This window comes from Miniopterus schreibersii, assembly GCF_964146895.1.
Source record: "Miniopterus schreibersii genome assembly, chromosome: 4".
NCBI classification, from domain to species: domain Eukaryota; kingdom Metazoa; phylum Chordata; class Mammalia; order Chiroptera; family Miniopteridae; genus Miniopterus; species Miniopterus schreibersii.
In genome coordinates this window covers 53,166,029-53,182,419 of record NC_138105.1, presented here as the reverse complement: position 1 = coordinate 53,182,419, position 16,391 = coordinate 53,166,029, and the positions used below count along the sequence as shown (strand labels likewise).

General features: G+C 34.6%; 1 protein-coding gene across 7 annotated transcripts in view; it reads left to right on the top strand.

Annotated features, from left to right (window-relative positions):
* Window positions 1–16,391, top strand: part of GRIA2 (glutamate ionotropic receptor AMPA type subunit 2) — a 117,311-nt gene that overhangs the window by 89,070 nt on the left and 11,850 nt on the right. For all 7 annotated transcript variants that reach the window (XM_081134341.1, XM_081134339.1, XM_081134340.1 and 4 more), the window contains exons 11-12: window positions 49–419; window positions 4,787–4,985. In XM_081134341.1, coding sequence (XP_080990467.1) covers window positions 49–419; window positions 4,787–4,985 — 570 coding nt within the window. The remainder of the gene's footprint in view (window positions 1–48; window positions 420–4,786; window positions 4,986–16,391) is intronic.

Genomic DNA, 16,391 nt, shown 5'->3' with positions numbered 1-16,391 from the left:
TCTGACCATGGCTCCAGGTACTATTACTTTCCTTTGTTTCCCTTACAGAAAGCTGATATTGCAATTGCTCCACTAACTATTACCCTTGTGAGAGAAGAAGTGATCGACTTCTCAAAGCCCTTTATGAGCCTCGGGATCTCTATCATGATCAAGAAGCCTCAGAAGTCCAAACCAGGAGTGTTTTCATTTCTTGATCCTTTAGCCTATGAGATCTGGATGTGCATTGTTTTTGCCTACATTGGGGTCAGTGTAGTTTTATTCCTGGTCAGCAGATTTAGCCCCTACGAGTGGCACACTGAGGAGTTTGAAGATGGAAGAGAAACACAAAGTAGTGAATCAACTAATGAATTTGGGATTTTTAATAGTCTCTGGTTTTCCTTGGGTGCCTTTATGCAGCAAGGATGCGATATTTCGCCAAGGTTGGTTACTCACCTGCTTCAACTTTGTGCATTTTAGGTCTCAAGTGGACATTCATGGTGTTTATGAATTCACTCTAAAGACATTAGCAGCCGCCGACTACCTGTCCGAGCAGTTTAAGACTCAAGGCCAGGTACTTAAATCGGCGTAAGCCTGTGAAATATTTGAGCAATGTTCTTGGAATATTGACCTTATATTTCCCTGGTGAAATCGTACACACCATGGAGAGGCTATAAAATGCATGAGGTTGCGATCACTCCACGCCTTCTTGGAGGGGTACCGTGTTTTTGCTGCATGTTCTCATTTTACAGTCATCTGTGTGTGGATCCACAGATCTGTATATGGGAAAATGGGCAGTGTTACGTGTAAACTACAAAAGCAGTGGCTTGTTCACAAAACCTCATTGGCGCACATCCCATTTCTTTTATTTCCCCATCGTTAGCTCATTGAAATGGTATAGGAGAGATTACAAAATTTGCTTTTCTTTTTTTTTTTTTAAGGTTAGATTGCTGGATTAAAAGGGCATTATGATAATCATTTTACAAATATTTAGAAACACATGGGTGGGCAACCATTGAATGGTAATACACACATCATGGAAGAAATTCACACACCTCTCTTCTCATCATGACATGTGAATTCCTGCACTAGAATGCCTAAATATGACGAATATACTTCAAAACACATATTGCTTTTTCATGTTATACACATGAGTAAGAATGACAGCCATATCTTTCTCTTTTGAGGAATAAATCATCCCATTTCTAGTGTGATTGCTTTAATATTTAAAACCTAAATGATTATCTCTCTGTTGGCATATTTTAAATTGGGTTTGATTACCCTACTTTGATTCTATGGGATATTTTAATAACTAGAGAAGAGGGTGACTTTTCTATTACTATTTCATTACATTATTAATTTTTTTTGGCACTTTGGGGGAAAATAAGTGATTAATTTTTTAAAATATGTATATGCTCAAAAAATGTGTATCTTTTGCAATTTTTATTGAATACTCTATCCAGTGAGATAAAGAAAATATAATATATCCAGAAATTATTAATCACTTACTTCTCTGGTAGTAGGTAAAGTTTTTATGAATTATATAGATCTAAACAATCTTAATTCAATCATGTTTTCTATGTCTTTTCTGTGGAACTACATTAAATTAGAAATATTCCAATGGTAGTTTTATGGCATATATATATTTGTGTATATACAATTTTGATGATCTCTGACAAGATATGTAGGATTCATAGTTTTATCTTGATATTTAGTTTACCTGATTTAAGTTAAAGACATAAAGAGAAGTGTCTAATGAGGAAGAAAAATACTAACCAAATTTAGATCTCAGAGAACATTCTGGTCCTTAAATAATAGCAAAATAATTCATCTTTGGTAAGAAGGCTACTAAAGCATAATGATCCTATTCCTGAGACATAAAGCAATTATCTCAGAATGGCATAAACATGCTCTGCCTTTTGAGTAAGTAGGAGAAGTGTATGGGCGATTATTATGGAGCAGAGTATACTGACCAGGCTTCCCATAAATGGACTCTGCTCCATGTTCATCATGGCTCTGAAGGTAGCTGTTCTGGTGTCCAGTGCTTGTTAAGGAGCAGAAAACACACTTATACATGGGGTTTGAGGCACAGGGCACATTTAACAACCTGTGTTATTGCAGGGCCCACCGAGACAGAGAACTTCTAATTTTCAACAATAGATAGTGTATTTTTTTCCTTGTTTTCAATTTATTTTATTTGGCTACATATCATATATGGGCAAATTCACTTTATTAAAAATTTTAAGCATATATATTTCATCTTATGTTAAATGTGCATTTAAAAAATTGAACGTATTACATAATATTGGCAAATTTAATGATTTTTTAATGAACCAAACTATCTTTATTTACAATGCAGTGATCATTACTTACTCCAGTTTAGAAAAGAATAGAGCAGCTTAACATCTAAAATTATAATAATAATAATGCATGAAATGCAGAGATCACTTTAGAGATTCTCATTAAATATTTAAAAAGATATTTATCATCTTTCCAAGTAAAATATGATGTGAAACTATATTATTAATAGCCATAAAACATTTAAATTTTAATCTAGAATGATTTATTGAATTGAATTGGTCACTTGCCTGAAATTAAGTTTGGAATATGTAAGCTATAATTTTCTGCAGACTAGAACAACAAAAATTATGAAAGCAAAATGCTCCTAAGCTGACTTTTTATTCTCTTTCTTGCATCTGTTCCCCCCCTCCAACATCTCTAAAGAATTCAAATGAATTAAACAAAATACCATTTTAAAATAATATTTAATAGCGAATAAAAAGAAATATTAGAATATGTGCATTTATTTGCTCCATTATTGCAGATGCTGAGAGGTGAAAGTTTTGTATTTAGTTAGAAAGACTGTTTTTGTCCATTACCATAAAACATAAAATTGAATTTGCCCCTCTGCATAAAATTTCTTGGGAACTCTTTCAAAAATATTAATTGATCCTTTGAAAACACTAACAAGTAAATAATAAAATACTCAAGAATTTTCTGCTTTGAATGATGTATAAGTCCAATCAGTTTTTTATCTTGTACACTTTAAATGAATTAGCATATTTAATCTCATTAAATCTGATTTAAGCGCTGAATTAGAGAACAACATATCTTTTTCTTGTGTCTATTTTACAACTAGAACAGAATGAATTATAACAAATGATTCTCAAATATACTGCAAATTAACATGCAATGTATAATGTTAAAAACAATTACCATGTAATCAGTTTTGTTTTAAAGGGTTTGAGCAGTCACGTACTAAATCTGCCCCCTTAAATACAGGGCATATGCCATTTAATTACACCTTCCATTGTTGTGCAATAAATAGTGAACATCTTGAGAGTAGCTATGTCTATAGTAGTGGTTTCCCAAATTTAAAATATATTGAATGTCCTTTCAGAATATGAGGAGTGTTTAACTCTTTCATCCTGTCGTATTTGTTTAATTCTTTGCATCTCTTAAAAACCGTGATAAAGATTCTTAGCTATATTCTTTTTGCTTTTCCCTGCTTGCACCTTTTCTCCTTTTATTTTAGCAACAGATGTTTTTTATATGAAAAAAACAAACCCCTTTACTTTTAAATTAGCTTCCCCCTTTTTCTTGACTGCTTGAGTAGTTTATTCTACAAATATTACCCAATAATTTGATGTAGCATCTGTGATTCATCAGAAAGTATATTTCTTACTGTTAATTGTGAGGGAGTTTGATTTAGGCCAGACATTGCCAAATTTTTGTGACTTAAATTTTTAGAACTGTTACTTTTACACTGTAGCAAGTTTAAATTTTAGACAAACCAGAGTTATTAATAAAAAAGAAAAATAAGTTATATTTGTTTGTTAATATTACTCAAATGCCTTTATATGTAGAATCCCACCAAATTCTTTCAAACAATATAGTATACATCTATTTCTGTATGTGCATATCTGTATTTATCTACCCAAGGTTTAAAGTAAGTTATTGGGAAGCTAAACTTTTGAAAAAGTATTTTATGTAAGAATTTATGGCCATAGAAATATTATTATTTTAGCATATTTCAAACTAGGAATTTTTATCTTGGCAAAATTTTAAATGTCTAATTTGTTTTCCTTAAGTTTTCTTTTTTTTTCTTAAGCAGGAGCCACAAAGGAGCAGGGTGATAACCGTCCATGCCATGAAACATCTGATTTTTATTCATTTAGAATTATATCTTGTTTCATACCTTTGTTTGTAGTATCATTTCTTTTTTTCATCTTCTATCTTATACTGTACCTAAAACTCACATTTTGGCACAAACAAAAAACTAACAAAATTTTGGACCTTTTTTGAGGGTTTTGGAACTTCATTGGCTGAACTAAAGGGAGGGTTTCTTTGCTGTTGAAAGCTATATCTATGGTGCTTACTCTTTTATTTTTAATATTTGGTTTTGTTTGTCTACATTGTCCTGAATATTGCTGGTGACCTTAGATTCTCTTGTTCATGTCCGCTTATGCCACGAGTGGATATAGTAGCATGAGCATTGGATGGTTTATTTGCACATTTCTTGAAATTGCTTTGTTATGAGATTTCATACTGTAAACGATCTGGGCGTTATAACTATGAAAGAATCTCAGCAATCTGAAGTTTTTGCCTCTGGGTACTTCATCAAATCTAGCTAATCTGTACTCCTTGCCCAGAACGTTTAATAATTTCCAGTTTCATTAAGTAGCAGGTATATTGAAAAGTATAAAGTTAATTATTCCCCTGTAAGTTAATATTTGCATAATACTGCTAACTTGTTGTTTTATTAGGTCATTCATTTCACTTTACAAATCCATTTCATACTTGTTATTAGATCCCTCTCTGGGCGCATTGTTGGAGGTGTGTGGTGGTTCTTTACCCTGATCATAATCTCCTCCTACACGGCTAACTTAGCTGCCTTCCTGACTGTAGAGAGGATGGTGTCTCCCATCGAAAGTGCTGAGGATCTTTCTAAGCAAACAGAAATTGCTTATGGAACATTAGACTCTGGCTCCACTAAAGAGTTTTTCAGGGTAAGAGATTCTGCTTTGTAATTTCTGCTTTCGTTCTTAAAATTTAACCTATTTAAACTTTGGCTCCCTTTGCTTTTCCCTTACGGTCTATACAAAGGTGCTATGTGAACGCTAACTCCGTTTTTTTCTCTAACTCTATTTCCATCATTTTTTGTCATTGAATTTATTGGGGGACATTGGTTAATAAAATTATACCTTAACTCAGTCAATCATAGAAACATGCCATAATTACCAGGACACCAAGATACCCAAATTCTCTAGTAGACAAGATGAGAAAGCTGGAGGGCTGTGGGCAAAGGAAGGCTGCTACTTGTATGTCAGCGCACTAGCCCCGTACAGACCATGGCTCTTTATATACAGATGCTTCTAGTGGGAAGTGTTGCAAAGTTGCCTTGCTTGTACTCCTAAAATTAATATTTACTGCACATCTTCGGTCGTCCTCTCTCGTAACTGTCCTTTAGCTGTAAGCATGTTTAGGGCTCCTGTATGGGGGATTCGAGACAGGGCGAAAGCTGGCAGATTGATTATCATGGTGGCCAACCTGCCAGGAAAGGAGATATAGCTGAGTGGGCTGCAGCCGACTGAAGGCACGTATTGTAATTTGTCCCCTGGCCGTCAGTTATGTTTACTTTCAGATTCAAGGCAGCTAATTATATGTGGGAGAAAAAACTTTCATCATTTTTACCATTTGCTAATATTTAAAGCTCTAACAGTTGTCTTATGCTTCCTAATATGGTTTATTTGGGTTTTATTAATAGTTTTCTCCTTCTTATGCTGTTTACAACTAGTATTTTATTATTTATTTCACTTAAAAATTTCTACTGTCACAGGGCTTATCAAGCCAAGTTTCTGTTTTTACCACAGCAGGAGCTTTGGATTTGGCCATTGGAGAAACTGACTTGAGAAGTTGGGTCATTGGCTAAATTTTAAAGATATATAACTAGCAAAAGAATGAAAAAATAATTTTTAAGGCCATTTAGAAATTAAATAGCCAGTTTTAAAACAAAATTCTGAACTTCTAGCTTTTTGTCTCCATATTAACTAATGTTTCCTAAAAGTATATCTTTTGGGAGGAAATGAAAGTACCTTACTTATATCAAATTATAAGATGAATATTTCATCTTGTTTATAGGGAGCTATCTCTTTGGTCCTAAGGTGATATCAATTACTCAATATAAGACTAAAGTATTTTCAGACTTCAGTTAAATAATATTATAAACTGTGTTATATTAATATTGTTTTAGTGAATTCAGTGAGTGTGCATTAGTTTTAGAATTCCAATTTAAGCTTAAAGATTTTTAACTTAAAAGCTGTACATTCCATCAGTGATAATCAGTAAAACAAACAGGAGAAAGAAATACTTTCTTTGTTCTGCTAAAGAGAGTGTAAATGTGTCAGCGGTGTCAGGGGGGTCTCTGGCCTGAGATCGTCCCTGGCCGGAGACAGTACTCTGCACCCCCAGTTCTTGTCTTGCTTGTAGGAATGATTTCAAGCAAGAGACAACAAACCACAGCAAAAGCAGGTGAGGATTTATTTGTAGGAAAGAAATACACTGGGATAGGACCTGAGCAGGCAACTCAGCCGGCTGAAACCAAAGTGCCCAGGTATTTGGGAGTTTAGAAGATTTATACCCCTAGGCCGGAATGCCCCTAGGCAAGGAGCAAGTCGCCCCCTCCCTCATATCTCAAAAAAATGTATCTTTAAGTTATAAGGCTCCTTCCCTGGGTGTTACACCACAGGCTAGACCACATCCTAGAGGGGCTCTGAATCTTTCCTGCTCACGCAGGGGAGCCTGCCACCTCCACTGTCTATTTGCAGTTTGTCGTATCTCACATACACTCGCTCCAAGCCCCAGCTATCTCTCCCAGCTCATATCCACCTAGCTGCCTACTCTAACAAATGGAAGGCAATCCTGTAACCACCAAGAGGTGTGAGGAAAAAGCTCCTGCATCTTCATTTTCCAGGGTTTACTGCCATGGAACCCCTATAAATCCTTGTACGGAGTTAGTGATAAAGCCTGACTCACTTTGGAGCTGCTGATTGTCCCTAATTATATAGTGCCACTGTAGCATACCTATAATTAAGAAGGAATTAGGCTTTCAATTATAAGCTGCTATTTTTAGACTTCCACATTTTGATAATCCCTTTTCTCAGTAAAAGAGGACAGATCTTAGATGAGTCTGAGTAGAAAATGATTTCATGGGACCTATATGCATTGTGCTCCTACAGAAGGTTAGATTTGAGGGATAGGAAATGATCTCTATTTATAAGCCTATCATTGGCCTGTCAATCCATGAAGCTCAATTATGGACTTACAGAAGAAAGTGCTTCTTCATGCCTCTCCAAAATCTCCCACCCTGCAACCATTTATTTCCTCTGGTTCTCTTTTCTGGGAGGGGCAGCATGCATCCTCTGAATAAGTGATCAACTCTAGTTATGCTGAGTCGGGAAGGAAGTGATTCTAAACCATTGTCAAAACAAAGGCATTCATTCCCCTTCTTATTTAACGAAGTTAATTATTCCATCCTCAGAGATAAATGTGGTCTGATAATAATCCATGAAACTATACTGTTGTTACCCAGCATTACAGATTTTTCACAGAGTTTACAAATAGTATAAATGGCAGATAAATAGTATTAATGCAGATGTTCTAAAATGAAAGGAATCATTTGAAATTTTTCTTATATATATATGTGATTTATGATCATATATGATCATACATATGATTTACTATATAATAATCAAAATTACCAAAGAATTATAATAATGTAGATTATATTTTTAAAGGTAGCAACCTTTTCCCAACTCCCTCTGTGGCATAAGATACATCTATTTATATTTACATATAAAAAATTGAAATATACTTATAAATAAAAATGAACCATTATATAACAGCTTCCCTATAGAACTACATTAAATGGTATTTCATTACAGTTACATCTTGTTCCAGTTACTGCTTGTGATCAGCAAAAATACAGCATGCTTTCCTTATATATATTCTATTGAACAGATTTTTACTCATTTATGATAGTCCTTCATACCTATTTCATTATTTCTGGAATAGCTAATGATTTGTCTGCCATAGTTTCCTATATGTCACACATATTTCCATGAGGGGGGAAATATGTATATATACTTCTAGTTTTGTATATATGATTATATGTTTATATACTTCTAGATTCCTATATATGAATACATATGTACATACATTTTATATCTTTCAAATATTTTGGAAATAGAGTGTGTATAGTCCTATATATGTGTCTGTATATATATATGTGTGTGTGTGTGTGTGTGTGTATATATGTGTGTGTATATACATATGTATGTGTATATATGTATGTATATTAGTAATATCAGAGTAGACCCTTTATGGACCTTGCACTCAAGCTTAACCACTTAAATGGCTTCTAAAACATAAGTATTAAATAAATGCGGAGTTTGACTAAATTAGCAATAAATAACATGTAATGGAAGTGTTGTGAGTCACTCATGGCATGGTTAGGCATATCTGTTACAGGTTTTTCTTCCTTAAATTTTGGGAGCTTGATTATTGCATAACAGTCTGCATGGCTGTCAGCTCGGCATGCCCAAGGCTTCACTAGATGATCCAGGACACATTGAAACCACTTCCTCTCTGGTTGGCAGTTTTCCTTCCTCTGACATTTTAAGTTTTCTCACCATTCCACAAAACATCTGAGGACAGTATTGAATTCTTAAAGACTTTAAAGATACATCTTGCCTAGGTTGCCTGGGGAAAGCTTGTGCTCTATCAGTTCAGCTAAATGTAGCTGGTTTAATGATGCAGGAAAGGTCAAAATTTTAGAAGTCTTTGCCAATGTCTCCTTTAAAAATTAGTATGCAGTTTAAAGACCTTGCAGTTCATTGAGTAGTTCCCAAATTCATAGGAATATAAATAAATGTATGAGACTATATTGAATCATGTTTTCTGTGATCATAGTGCTATGGAAGGAAAAGGAAAGGGTATGAGTACTTGCTGAATTATGATCATGGTGCAAAGTGGTCACCTCTCCCGGGGAAAATATGTTAATTGGGTTACTCTCCTCTTTCTATGGCCATGCTCAGCAAATGTCCCTGAGCTGTGAGCTCCCCACCCAGTCACTTCATTTAGAGACCACCCTTGCAAAACAGAAGGGAGGTGTGAGCTCACATTTTTCACTCGAGAATCATTTGGCTCTAATCAGATTACAGGGGTCTTTCTAGTATTGCCCATTATCAGATCATAAGGACAATTATTCTAGCAGAAAAGGTCAAACAATGGAGAAATAATTGAGATTAGTCTCCAAACTCTACTAAGACTCCTGTTTAGGTTCCTCAGAGAAGATGAATTTCAGTATAAACCTGTGCAGGTGCTTCAGATGACTTGATGTTCAACTCACTTTATTTTTGTGATTATGTGAGAGAATCATTTCTGCTCGCTCTACTGGGTGTCTCACACTAGTTGCCATGGTAATAAATGCAGTCCCAAAGCTCAGCAGAGAAGAGAAATAGAACTGTGTGATCATTTAAATATACTGGAATTAAAATCTAAAGTTTTGAGAATTTGTTAACTAGGTGATATTTGAAGGAAAACTAGTTCCTCCCCCAGTGCAGTGTAGAGCATTTGGGAGGAAACACCCAGGTCTTGGCTTCTCCCTGGGGAGAGAGGGAGACTGGATTCTATGGACAATTTCTGACTTTTCAGGGTGGCTTCCTGAGGCACCGGTTTCTTTCTTGCCTGAATCAAAGCATTGACAAGAACAGGCACCAGTTTGGGGACCACTGAGAACAAAGGCCAAGGTCTGGACTAGCAAGCACAGGCTCACTGGTCACAGACCCTCTGCTCTAGCTCAGTGAGGAACGAGTGGGAGAAACCCTTCAACTCCCAGCTTCTGCCTGGGGCGAAAAAAGGTGGAGTGTGGGTTCAATGTTTTTCCCTTGGGGGATGCTGCCCAAAGGATTGGTTTCTGTCTCATCTGTCATGTGCTATAATGTGGATGAACCTTGAGGATATTATACAAAGTGAAATAAGCCCATCATAGAAGGACAAATACTGTATAAGTTCACTTATATGAGTTCTGACTTTAGTGATTGCTTTCTTTTTAATATGACAGATGTATCAAATAGATGAAAATAACTATCATCTCGTCTTTAAATTTTCTTATCACTGAAACCTAAGAATTCTGAAATACCTTAACCATTCTCTATTGAATTATATTTTATACCCTTCATCCTGATCTCTGTATCTTTTGAATGTAGGTTTTCAGTGTTATTCCTGAAGTATGGCATCTAGACTTAGGGTATGACTTAGTCTACCTATAGAGGATCTTAGCTTGTATCTGGAAATTCAGATTTCAGTCCAATTTTAACCTGGACACATGTTCTTCAGGCAACACGGTGTTTACATTTAAAACAGAAAGAAAAAAGAAAAAAACGAATGCCTTTAACTGGGGAACGTACTCTGCTTTCACTGTAGTCACAGCACTCTTGATTACCCCACTCCTCTCTGTTTCACTCAGGCTCGTTTCCTGCTTGGCCCTCCAGGTATTTGAAATTACAAAACTCTGTTATCTAGACTCTATAATTCTATTTAAAAAGCTTCAAGTTTGTTAGCTTCTGTAGTTACTGCATCACATTAATAGCTTGCCTTAAAGTTGTTGTTTGCTGAAAACCTGGGTGATTTTACTATGAATTATGGCTACCCTCCTGCCTTCCATTCTGTGAATATGCAATTGATTGAAGCCGCATGCAAGGTTTTGCATTCATCCCTGTTAAATTTCACCTTTGTTTTTGGTTTATTTGTCCAACCTCATAAAATTGAAATACTGATTCTCTCACCTATCATAAAAACATCTGTAACCTTGATCATTTGCCATTTATATCTTCATCCAAATTGACTGAGATACCATACACAATGAGGCTATGTAAGGAATCAGTGATATTTCCATGTTATTAATATTAGTAATAACTAATATTCTTTGGGTGTCATTTATATTTTAATCATAAGCTCACCTAATTCTGCTAACTCCAACTCTTCATGGAATCCACAAGGATAATATGAGATATTTTGTCAAATACATTGATAATACTCAAGATATTCTCTGTTCACAATAGACTTTGAATGGGTCAATTGATTAACCCTGTTAAAAAATAAAAAATGTGATCATAGGGGATCACTTGCTCTTCCTGTTGCATTATCAATTCACATTATAGGCACATGTGTACACATATAGTTAATACACAGATATAATTAGTAAGAGATTTCACTAATGATATAATTTATCATTCATAAGGGAGTGAAGCATGGAAGTGCCAATTACATTTTAAACTTTAAAGATACGTTTTCCAAACAGGAAATTATCAGAAGGATATGCTTCTATTAATAATTTATGCATTAACCTCACTCTATAGTTTTCACAATTGAAAGTAATTTCAAGATGCCAAAAAGAACTCTAAGATGTAACTTAGCTTTACTTTTGGCTGATTAGACTGCTGCAACAAATCTAAATTTAGGCCTCAGTGAACTTATCAATAAATTATACATAAATATGTACCTGAATTTCTCTAAATTTGATAAGATTGCCAAGTGACTTCTTCTCCTTAACAGAACATTGTTTATCTAAACACTATATTTGAGTATTCTTATGGTTTAATGTATATACATGTGTAATGAACGTTTGGCCATCCTGACCTTATGCCTGGTTCTTCTAGGGGTTAATAAACCATGTTAACTTAGGCAAGTTAGTTGATTTTTCTGACTTTTGCTCCTAAAATAAAGGGCCTGGAATATAGTAAGTGATTTTTAAAGTTCATGCTAGTGCTAATCATTTGAAACTGTTAAGCTGTTAAAATTCCTTTTAGTTATATTATTTCATAAATCCCATTTTCATGTTTAAGAAGCTGAAAAATTATGCCAGTTTAGTTATAGAAATACAATTTGATTTGAATCTTGTTAATATTATTGGAGAATAGTTTTATTTGAAATGACACATTAATCATACAGAGAAATCCTTATAAAAACAAACAAGCCATACTTCTCTAAAATACTTCAACAACTATAATCCTTTATTAATAGCTAATTATTGCATCTTAATAAGAAAGAGAAAAACATATATCAAGGCTATATAAAATGTTCATAATTACATCATAAATATAGGGTGGGGCAAAAGTAGGTTTACAGTAGTGAGTACACAAAGGTTTATTCTTGTATTATTATTTATCAATTATTGTATTATTTTCCACACAAGCAACTATAAACCTACTTTTGCTACATCCTGTACAATTTTAATGATTCCAAAAATGTTTTCCATTGACTTGATTCATGACTTTATGACTTTATTTTAAATCCCAAGAGTTATCATATTAAATATCAACTGTTAATAAAACTAAGTGAGCAAAGACATATCTAAGAAAATATTGTTAATGACTTCAGTAAAATGTTTACTATTAATTTTTTACATGTAGTAAATGGTATCATCTTTGATTGTGTAAAAGAGAATTAATATACGAGCAAACATGTTTTTTTTAGCCGAATGATGGGTAAGAAGTGATAAATCGATGGAGTTAGGCTCTGAAAATCTTTACTGGTACAATACTATTTTTAATTTTCCATTCTGTTTATTTGCAAGTCTATTTCTGCAACTGCAGTTTTTTGTTTTTCCTTTAGGGAAGCTAATGAGCTTCTTTTTAAACTTAAAGAAAAACTTCAAAGTAAATTTATTTTTTTTACTTTTATTCATATGATGAGATAAACTTTTATAAACAAGTGATTTACACAGACTCAGAAAAAAAAGAAGAGGTATAGGGACTTTATTATACATAATAATTACTCCTGAAATTTTGAACACTTTTTAGGTTTTCTAAGTTTTTTCTTTCTTTTTGTGATGCTATTGTTGGCAAATGAAGTGAAAAAGTAGTACCAAAATATGAAAGACTTTTGTGTTTTTATTATTATGTTTTTATTTATGTTTTGCAGCATATTTTCATCTCACACCCTTAAAAATAATTTGTATATTGGAATATAAATATGCTACTATGTTTACTTGATATATACGCTGTGGGGCCCCCACATACGTTTCCTTGATTAAAGCTGCTGGAATGGGGACAAGATGAACCTTCTATTCCCTAATCAGTAACCCAAGTCAAGTACTTTCCAAGTATTTTGAAGAGATAAACAATGTTTAATTTCAAAATCCCCATTAACTGTAGTGGGGTTTTTTATTGGAGAAATCTCATTAAAACAAAATCACTTCCAATATTGGACAAGGGCATGGAAGTAGATTCAGCTCTTCTATTCTATTCTTATCTTCAAGGTTTATTCTACCAGTGTCAGAGGAATAGTTATCCCTATTTTTGTAAAACTAATATCTCCATCTGGGCTTTGACATCTCTTTCCAATTAACTAAGATGTTGCTCTAAAACTTACACTTTAATAACGTCTCTAGTCTTTTCCTCTCCACTGGCTTAAGTCTGAAACGTCCTCGTGACAGCGCTCTCTTTTATCTTCTCCTCTTGTTACATTCCCTCAGCTGACAAGTTTATAAATTTGTCTACGAGAGCCACCTTTTTCCCATTCTGGCCACTTTTTCCTTTATTCTTTCACATCTGATCTCTCTTACAAGCCTTGAGGAAAAATACTTTTCTAAAAGGGCCCCTTAATGCCCTTATGGAGAAATTGAAATGCTGTGTGTGTGTTTTCATGCTTGAAAAGAACTGTGCTACATGTAATATCATTCTGCAAAAGTATTTAGATACTTATTCCTCTCTTAGTGCATATAACTCTAATGCTTTCTTAATTTTTCTCTAAGCATTCTGTTCTTTCCTTCACTGACATTTTAACTTCTGTCTAAACTGCGTAATAAGACTACATGCTTTTCTCCGACTACAGCTCATTTTGTAATAGTTTTACCTAATACTTTTATAATCTTTTACATTTAAATACCATTCACATTTAATATACATAGCTACACAAACTACTGAAGTGAAGCTTTAAAAGTCAATACTATTTTAACTTCATTTAAAGAGAGGTTGACAATGTTGGGATGCTGAAGACACCTAATGATGCAAGTGACAAGGAATCAGCTTCAGATATTGATTCCCTTGATCCAATTAGACTATAAGTTGTTTATGTTGGCAACTACATCCAAATTAAAAAAAAAAAAAGTACAACGGATACACTCCACTGGGGGGAGAATCTGGCTATTAAGTGTTAAAATTTGAGTGTACATTAGTGAATTATTAAATTCTGATTTTCAATAAGTGCTATAGTTCAGGAACATATAAGAATTTTTGTAGGGACTGTAGATTTACATACACTGAAGAATGACAGGATGGGACTTATGTAAAATTCTTTTCGGTCTGTCAAGTCTAGTGGTTTGCAGGGAGAGTTGGAGTGCTTGCTGACATCCATAATGAAATAGTGGGCCATGCTATGAGTTCCATGCAGAGGGTAAAGAACCAGCCAAAAGGATGAAATCGGAAAGCAGGGGACAATTATTTTTGTCTTACATACAAAGTTTTATAGGCTGTCAACCAAGTGGACTAGAAAATAGAGGTTATTAATTCACAGTATGACACCCTAATTTTTATATTTAGGAGGGTATAAGTCAAGTTCTTCCACTCACAGATTAGAGTTACCTTCTTATTAATGGTTATACTACTTCAGACATTGTAATATTTCTAGAAAAAAAGGGGAGGTTTTCATGAAAAATATCTCTATTCATGTTTGAAGTGAAACCTAGAGATTATCACAATGGGGAGCACAGTTTTAAAAATAAATTCTATGAAGGCACTTATGGTATAGAATGATGCCTGGCATTTGGAAATCTTTACATCGTTTGGACCTCATTTATATTCGGAAATCATTTAGAACTCCCATCCTAGAAAAAAGAAAAAAAAAGCAAAAATAAAGCCGTGCTGACATTGTGAAAAGGTATTTTGCTATTTATTAGCATTTGGGGGGTAATTACAATTTTTTGACAGTGAACGGTATAAGAATGAATAGTCTAAGTGGTGAAAAGAATCTGGAATGCAGCACCTATGTTTCCTACTAACCCTCGATTAGGTGTGTTTCACAAGGATAATAACAATTTCCTTTAAAATGTCATCTTTTCCTCCCAAGGAGGAAAAGGCTTATTTAGCTGGTAGAAAAATTAATGCCTGTATTACTATATATGAGGAAGAACTAAAACTAAATTAAAATGACTATTGGCTTCTTTCACAGAAAAGGAATCCATCTTTCTCTTAGATATAATTACACTAGATGTGTTTAGTTTATACGGAACATTTCCCCAACAATGCTAGACAATAGGCATCTTTTCTCTTTATGTTGATCTTAAAATTCCACACTGTTATTTCCTGTGATATATTAGTCAAATTGATGTGCCTATTAATAATATCAAACTATGGAAAGGGATTTGAATAGTCATGTTCGGAGTCTTAACTCCTTAAGAAACTCAGGAAGTCAACAGTGTTGTCCTGACCAAGCTATCATTCATTCCTGCTTATCAAGGCATCACTTATCTCCTCATCAAAACATGATGGGCCGGCCGGTGTGGCTCAGTGGTTGAGCATCAACCTATGAACCAGGAGGTTGCGGCTCGATTCCCGGTCAGGACACATGCCGGGTTGCAGGCTGGATCCCCAGCAGGGCACATGCAAGAGGCAGCGGATCAATGACTCCCTCTCATCATTGATGTTTCTCTCTCTCTCTCCCTCTCCCTTCCTCTCTCTGAGGTCAATAAAATCATATTTTTAAAAAATGTGACAGAACATGCCATCCTGAAGAAATTAACTCTATCATGCTTCCTGAAAGAAGGAATAGTTGATTTATCATGTAAACAAACAATTCACCCTTCCTTGGCTTGCTGTAGTTGGGTCCTGGTGGAGCTTTCACTCTTACAGACCTGCTTTCAGAACAGAGAGAAAGTCTGATGCAGTCAGTAATGAAGCTTCCAATCTGTTATCTCAAGACGGGGCATTGTTTAGAAATAGAAATGGTTTGAAGAACGGCCTAGACAAATCATTGGATGATTGAATTATTTCTAATAAGTAAGGAACTTTTATAAATCTGGAGTGAAAGTATCCCTCTGGGAGGACACCTGGGTCTTCTCGCGGCCCAGACCGCTGGGCTGACATGGTCCGTGGGCTCCCAGGACCGCGGTCCCTAGTCAGGGGGAGACACGACGAAACGGAGCCACTGTCTGTGCCCCTCTCACTGTTACGTGTATTACAGATTTTAGTGTGGTCCAAACTGACTCTACTTATTTACACTTGACTCTGGATTTTCACCAAGATAGAGTGTTTTATATATGTAAAGCCACCTTAATCCCTAAGGCAGCATTCTAAACAAATCTAAATTTATATTATGACTGCTTATAATGAATTGATTTATCCTTGCTTTCTCTA